At 42.3% G+C, this 8,316-nt stretch overlaps 1 protein-coding gene across 1 annotated transcript; it reads left to right on the top strand.

The window, feature by feature from the left end:
* Positions 1-6,963: 6,963 nt before the first annotated feature.
* Positions 6,964-7,977, top strand: NEUROD6 (neuronal differentiation 6; the record flags this gene model as incomplete). Its single annotated transcript, XM_082479574.1, has 1 exon — positions 6,964-7,977. One exon carries the CDS (start codon positions 6,964-6,966, stop codon positions 7,975-7,977), a length of 1,014 nt encoding a protein of 337 aa, XP_082335700.1.
* Between the last annotated feature and the right edge of the window lie 339 nt (positions 7,978-8,316).

Genomic DNA, 8,316 nt, shown 5'->3' with positions numbered 1-8,316 from the left:
GGTTCATGGAAGAAAAAGCCTGCACCATAGCCACGGGGTCTGCTTGGGGAAAAGGAAGCAGTGTAGGTCTCTTCCAGGGCCACTCACACCCACGCTACTTCTAGAAGGGACTGGCTGCAAAGTCCATCCCAAAACCCATGCTTTGATGGGAACAGGGAGGTTCTCGAAAAGGAAACACGGAGGAAGCACGCCTGTGAATCATCGTAGGCACAGGCAGAAGAAAGGGAGGAAAAAAGCAGCATCACTAACTAGTCGTTTGACAGAGATTGTCATTAAAGAGTAGATGCCGATCAGCGGTGTTGGAGTGTGTGCTACGGTCAAGGGTCCCTGCTGCAGCCTCTAAAGGCTGCCAAACTTACTGATCTCAGAGCATCCTCAAGGTAGGGTAGCAGAGAGCGTGACAACCCCAGTCATCAAGTACAAATGAAAACACTGAGTTTCTCAGCTGTACCATAACGTTGCTTCACACCACAAAGCAATAGGAATGATCTTAACCCCCTGCAATTTCAAGAAGTAGCACGGTTACATGACTGGTCTGACGAGATCATTTTTCCCCAGGGAGAGATGTACCTTAAATTCCATATTTCTGCAAGGTACATATCGCTTCTTAATCTTTCAGATTAATCTTAATGTTAAACAATAAAACTTTTGAGCTATATTATGCCATTACTTTTCTAGTGTAGAACATTTTTTATTTATTTAATATACTTTCAATCTTAAGATTATTTGGTCCCGCTCTCTCTCATTTGCATTAGTGTAAGCAAGGCGCAGCTCAAAACTAACAGGATTGTGCCAAATGTATGTCATATCTAAATCAGACCGATTCTAGTCATGTGTTTCAGAAATCTTAGAGCGATTTCTGGTCACAAACCCATTTTTGGTTAACCATAAGCAATTAGTATTAGAGTCCATTTTCAGACTCTAAATTCATGTTTTACTCAAGCGACTCCCATTAAAACAGAGTAACTAACCCCTCTGCAGCTCTTTCATATTTGTCCCTAACAGCCTATTCAAAACATAAAACTAAGGATGTCTGATTAGAGCAAGAAGTACATCCTCATTACAGGGGGCTTAGATAGCGCAAAGCACATTTATAATATTTTGCAGCAGTAGCAGATGGGTTAAAATCACATTTTCAGGCTGAACTGAATCCTCTTGAGCTAATGTAGGTTAGTTCTCTGAAGCTGGGGGGTCCTTATTAGTGTCTTCCTTAATCTCTCCTGGAAAAAGGACATATATCCCTCTACATCATCTTAGCACTGGTGGGAGAGGGCTTAGCCAACTTGATGGGAACGGCAGGTTCCCCTCACAAAGTTGTCCATAGTCTATGGCGGTGTACTGGGGATGCAGAGAGGCTGACAAAGGTCACCCCCGAACAGGGATGCACCTTGCTTTGGTCCTATAGTTGCACATAGGATATGCACCTGGCATGCAACATGCGTATGGCACATTGGTCTGCTTCCTCCCCTGGCAGCTCCTTCTGTGACTACATTGTGACTACATGGTCCTGCCTTTGCCAGAGGGTCCCGGTTCTGACCAGTCTGAAACTCACTGGGGCTGGCAGACCGGAGTCCCTGACCAAAACGCCATCCTCTTTTGCCCTACTTTTGTAAAAAAACCCAAACTAAACCATAACACAATCCCTCAACCCCCCCCCTCAAAAAAAAAAAAAAAACACCAAAAAACCAAATGCGTATTCCCACCTCCTCCGGAGCTCTGAATTCAGCCAGACACCAGAACCAGAAGCCACTGATTTTCATACTGGTACCCGTGTATTTGCCCCTCGTGGCCTGGGTTTGCCATTTAGGATGCACTAGACAGACATTTTCCCCCAGTGCCGCTCCCAAGACAGCAGAGGTGGCCACCGAGGGAAGCTGAGAGTCCATCCCCGCTGCAGACGTACACTCGGGTTCTGGCATAGACACCCACCGTCGGAGCCTGCTGAGAGGCGAGCGGGCTTGGAGGGGATATTTCTGGTCCTGCCCCGGTGTTTGGGCCGCGCACACGGGTGCTGTGGCAGGAGGGCAAACTCACGGCAGGTCGTGAGTGAGGAAGAGGGAGTTTGGGATCGCAGGATTGTCACCGTGACTTTACACGCGTGTGAGGAGCAGAGATGCTGTGACATTTAGTGTTTTTGTTAGAAAGATAAGAAAACAAGGAAAAGAAAAAGATTTAGCTAACTCTCCCCCTTCTGAACCGTCCCCCGCTGCCCACAAGGTCCAGTTGCTACCAGTGAATGACCCAGACTCCCACACACCAAACTGGTCCTAGGCAAACATCATTAAAGTTCCTTAATTCTGATGCAGTTCTCCTGTTACAGTGCAACTGGGAGATACGGGCCAGGGAGGGTGGGAGAGGACAATTGAAAAAAAAAAAAAAAAGAAAAGAAAAGGAAAAAAAAAGAAAAGAAAAGAGAAGAGACATTCCCTGGAGATCCGATGATAGCCTATTGAAGTTACTGGAAGGACTCTCATTGATTGCAGTGCAGTTTGGGTCAGTCCCCCCGATGCATCGTGGAGGTTCTGCAGTCCTTTGAACTCAGTATTATTTCAGTGAATCTGTTAATGTTTGGCTGTGTTAAATGTATTATAATAATATTGCATTTGAAATAGAGTCACTTCTAATTCAAAACTATACAGCTTGGACACAGGAAAAAAAAATTGCAGTATGTGTTCAGTAACATATTTGGTGCCATGCAGCCGTTCTATAGAGTGTCTTTAACTGTGTTTTGTGTATTATTCTTAACATGCATTCACAGTAGACAGCAAAGCAGCAGTTATGGGGTATGCTGTGAATGCATATTAACAGCAGTACACATTTGCATATCATGGATCCATAATACAAAATGCGTAGTAAAATCCTTATGAAAAGTTATTATGCATGCACAGTAGAGGCTTTTTAAACCTTGATATCTCAGCTATTTTGTTTCTCTGCTATTTATTTGAAAATATTAAAAAGGTCAAATGATGGATTAAGAATCTGCAAAATTGTAATGTTACTACTACAGAGGGAATCCTTCAACACAAACTAATTCATTTATTTTGGTTTTAGCAGTGATATAAGAGCCATTCAAAAATGCATTTTACAATAACATTTGAGTAGTTTAAAAAAAAACACAAACTACTTCGGCAATAAAAAAAGAGGGAGAAAATCTTTTTATAAAAGCGTATTTTGGAGGCTAGATGATATAACTGGAAATTTTGTTGGTCCTTACTTTAACACAGATCCACTACAATGTCAACCTTTCCTTCCATTTCTTGTAGTATTTTTAGTATGCATTGAAACAGGGTTTGGTTCCTCAGGACTTTGCATATTTAGATTATCGTGCATTGTATAATACTCTGAATATGCAAAATCCTTGAAAAGGTTGACAACCCTTAGGACCTTCCACAATATAATTCTTAATACATAAATTCCTATTGAGAATAATGGGATTCTACCCTCTCCTCCGTTACACAGATTGTAATGTTTGGGATAAAATGAAATGAATGTTATGAATATTACAGCTCTTGCTCCTTTTGAAGAGTTGCCATTAAGTTTTACCATCTTTGTCACTTCAAATACATTTTCCTTAAAAACAAAAATTAAAAAAAAAAGAAAAGAGACCTGAGCTCCATATAGAATGAACGCTAGGATATTTCTCACTACTGTAAAATAACGCAAAGTTTGGGGTGAGGGCTTTTTTCTATTTTTTTTTTAATGAAAGGCTCTAAAATCACTGAGCACATACACTTAGAAGTACATAACACACTCTCCACATACACACACATCGTTCTGCTGCTGCCTTATGTTTTGTTCCCTTCTCTAATCAAAAAATGCCCAAATAGATTTAAATGAAACTTTGTGAAAACAAAATAATTGGATCGGGGCTGAGAACATTAATGCCAAGCTTGGGCCCAATGTGAATTAAAGCAGATGAGTTATAAACCCTTCAAAACCAGGATTTATAATGGAAACGCTGACACAGACCCATAACAATAGCAGCTCTGCCAGGGATTATTTTAATACTAAAAGCATACTCAGTCGCTCACTTTTTAAAATAGAGATTACTTAGCCACTAAAAAGCAGTGATATGCGATAATAATGAAAGCAAACTTTAAAAAAAATTGTTTCTAAGATGACACATCGTTCCCCCTGTAACTCTCTTGATAGCGCTTATATGTGACTTGCCACTCCTTGAATAAAAAAAGCCCACAAACCCCAAACACGCCAAGGTGGAGTTTGCCATAAGCTCCATGGCAAGGCTGAGCCGAGAGGCTTTGTCAGCTTCATTTAACAGTTTCTTGCCCGTGGAAAGAGACAAAAGGGTTAAGGGAGCAAGAGCAGGGAGTACAGGAGAGGCAGCTGACGGGAGAAACAAGGGCACGAAGAAAGGAGCAGCCAGGGAGGCAAATGGAAGAGCAGGGGGAAGATTTTAGGAGGAGGAAGAGTGCGTCTCCGAAGGAAAGAACTCTGTTTTTAAGGAGATTTGGGGGAAGCGTTCGCAGAAAGGCCAGGCAGGGGGGGAAAATCTGGCAGAGGGGGAAGCCCTGCGAGCACCCTGAGTCGCGCCTGCGAGCCTGTCGCCCCGCCACGAGCAGGTGCCCCCCGGCCGCATGGCACCGGGGCAGGACGGGGACCAGCAAGCCCCTGCCACGCGCTTCCGAAAAAAGGCATCCTCTGTTAAATCTTCACATTGTACGTCCAGTTTCCCACAAACGCCTCTTTTCTTTCGGGGATGTCAAAAAACACCGAGGGATGCAAGGGGAGGGTTTCTTACAGCCGGCAGGAGGTCTGTTCCCGTTATCCCACACTCTGGGGCAATGCACTGCACTCAAAAAGACCCCGCACCCCAAAAATCGCTCCCAGCGGCGTCACGCAAAAACTACTTTTTGTGACCGTGCTATGTGTTACAGCACCAGCATCACTTCCCCATGCCTGTCTTCCCTTCCTTGCCTTTTCTTTTTCTTTTCTTTTTTTTTTTTTTTCCTGGGTACCAGGTGCACCGGGGGGACTCGGATCAATACCAGACAGCACTTTTCGTATAAACAATACCGTATTAACAACCACAGGGCAGCCGTACCTGTAGGCAGGGATAGCACCAAATGTTGGCACGTCTATCCGTGCAGCTAGACTGCTAAAAAGAAGCAGCTCCAGTGGAAAGGCACCTACTGTATGTGAAATGCTGGTGCAGATTTTTTTTCTGTTCTTTCCTTTTTTTTTTTTTTTTTTTTTCTATCAGTCTAACCTTCTGTGTTGATACATGAATGCTGGTACCCACTTAGAGGGATGCCAGATGATCAGTGCAGAATGAAGGTCCCAGGAGAAAGGCTCACGTGGTTTTCTCTGCCCCGTGACGTCACTAGCAGATGGCATGGGTACCAGCTCTGGCAGTTGGCATCAATGTCACTTTTTAGAGATCAATGAGATAGTGCAGATATACACAGATCTAGACTCCAGGAGACGATGCGACATTCAGACTGAAAAGATTTGGAAGGCAAAAAATGAAAACTGATTGTTGAATGAAATAAAAAGCTAAGGTAATACAAATAAAGATATATTTCAGTTGGTGCTGGGTGTGCATGCAAGTGTTTAAAGATACAGTATCATTGTCTTGTATTTTATGTATGCTATTTACTGTCTAATAACTCCTCCTAACATTTTATTCTTCTAATGCAATTGCATACTTTCATTGGTGTTATGTAATATTGCAAGTGTGTAGACAATACTGATAGAGTTAGTCTTTGACTGGGGGTTTTGTTTAGTTTTGTTGTATTAAAAAAAGTCCCTGCGTTCGTTTTGCTTGTCTTTTTGAGGACCGTGGGATCCAAGCTTTTGCTGCTCCCAAACTGCAAACAAAAGCAAAATAATTGGGAAAAGGAAATTATTTTCCCATTCCAGGCTGGATTCTGAGCACACGTGCAGGATTGCAGTCAGAATCTACAGACCGCTCCTGTCAGCTACGAGCTGGAGGGAGACGTCTGAGCCTCACAGAACATAAACATTGCTATAGCGTGCAGGGAATTTTTCACCTCCCCCCCACCACAATTGATGGGGGATAAAAAAAAAAAAAAAGGAGGAAAGAAAAAGAGAAAAAAGCAAATAAGTTTATTCTAACTAAATACATAATATCAATTAGAATTTTTTCTGGGCAAAAGGAAAAAAATAAAAAAAGGTAGGGGGATTTTATTTCCTAACTCTAATCTGAATATGTTTAAGGTTAGAGCGTTTTGATTTGTTGTTTTAATATGAAATAAGTAATATGTGATTTTCATAAAAAATCATTAGAAAAAAAATTCTTCGTTTTTATTTATGTTACTGGCTGAGTGATCTGGGGGGGGGATGTTCCGTTAATTTTTTTTCTTACCCACTCTAACTTACTAGAGTTTAATATCTTGATTCATAAGGGAAGAAACGTGGAGGGAAAAAACTTTGAAATATAAGTCAAAAAGTGATTTTAAAATATGTAACTCTCAGTTGATAGAGATATGGCACTTTTCAATTTTAAGTCTGCTCTCGCTCTCCTCATTTTTTCACCCAGGGGAATTTGGATTAATGAAATTTCTGTATTGCTTTATCATGTTTTGCATTTCTTTGAATTCCGTGGTGGTGAGGGTTCGAAGGGCTCATTTAAAAATAAGATAAAGGAGCAGGGAGCTAATTGTACATTTTAAATATTGATTTAATCTATATTTATCTGTGAGAAACGTGGCTTTTTAGTTGCAAGATCCTGAATGTTTCGAGTGATTTTAAAAATTCCGGACAGCTTTTATTTTTTAAAAAGCGAGCATTTGAAACTGGTATTTTATGGAAAAAAAATATAGATTGTGCATTTATTTATACACACCCGCTCGTATACACAGAGCGTGCACGCAGACGCACGAAAGGTGCATGAGGATGTGTGTGTAAGTCGGCAAACTTTAAAAATGGAAATATTTAAATACTGTGCTGGCATTCTTTCAGGTAACTTAAGATTATAGAACCATGTTAACGCTACCGTTTGATGAGTCTGTTGTAATGCCAGAATCCCAGATGTGCAGAAAGTTTTCCAGAGAAAGTGATGACCAAAAGCAAATGAAGAACCCAGAAAGCTTTTCGAAGCAGATCGTGCTCCGAGGAAAGAATATTAAGAGATCTCCAGGAGAAGACACAGAAAAAGAGGAGGAGGAGGAAGAGAGAGAAGAGGAGGATGAGAATGGCTTGCCTAGGCGAAGGGGCCTTCGGAAAAAAAAGACAAGCAAGATAAGGATGGAAAGGATCAAATTCAGGCGACAAGAAGCCAACGCTAGAGAGAGGAACCGGATGCACGGCCTTAACGACGCCCTGGACAATTTAAGGAAAGTGGTCCCTTGTTACTCTAAAACACAAAAACTGTCCAAAATAGAGACCTTAAGACTAGCCAAGAACTACATTTGGGCTCTTTCTGAAATCCTGCGAATCGGCAAGAGACCCGACCTGCTCACCTTCGTGCAAAACTTGTGCAAGGGTCTGTCCCAGCCAACTACAAACTTGGTGGCGGGATGCCTGCAGCTGAATGCCAGAAGTTTCCTGATGGGCCAGGCGGGCGAAGGCGCCCATCACGCCCGCTCGCCCTATTCCACCTTCTACCCCCCCTACCACAGCCCCGAGCTCAGCACCCCCCCGGGGCACGGGACTCTCGACAACTCCAAGTCCATGAAACCTTACAATTACTGCAGCGCTTACGAGTCCTTCTATGAAAGCACTTCCCCCGAGTGCGCCAGCCCACAGTTTGAAGGTCCCTTAAGTCCTCCCCCAATTAACTATAATGGGATATTTTCCCTGAAGCAAGAAGAAAGCTTGGACTATGGCAAAAATTACAATTACGGCATGCATTACTGTGCAGTGCCACCCAGGGGTCCCCTTGGGCAGAGCTCTATGTTCAGGTTGCCTACAGAGAGCCACTTCCCTTACGACTTACATCTGCGCAGCCAGTCTCTCACCATGCAAGATGAATTAAATGCAGTTTTTCATAATTAATGAGGAAAATGAAAATAAACAGTGGTCATTCACCTCCCCATCTAATTAAGAGCAAGCAGATGCTTGGGCACCGCGTAATTGGCACAACTCTATTTAACGTGTTTACTAGTTCCTAAAGTGTGTTTCAACTATTGTGGGGATTTTCTATGTATTAATAAACCCGTTTTCCGATAAGTATTTTTCCTTTCATTTTTTTGTCTGTAAACACTGTGAGATTCTGTTTCCTCTCAGAGGTTACTTCCCCCTCCTTTTTTTCCTTTTTATTTCCCTATTTGCTTGATTTGTTGAGCAGTGTGTCTGAACAATATCGCTGAAATAAAAGCATACACACTGTGTAAA

The sequence above is a fragment of the Vanellus vanellus genome, assembly GCF_965231255.1.
Source record: "Vanellus vanellus genome assembly, chromosome: 2".
Classification (NCBI taxonomy): domain Eukaryota; kingdom Metazoa; phylum Chordata; class Aves; order Charadriiformes; family Charadriidae; genus Vanellus; species Vanellus vanellus.
The sequence above is the reverse complement of the archived record's forward strand: the minus strand, read 5'-3'. Positions and strand labels throughout refer to the sequence as shown.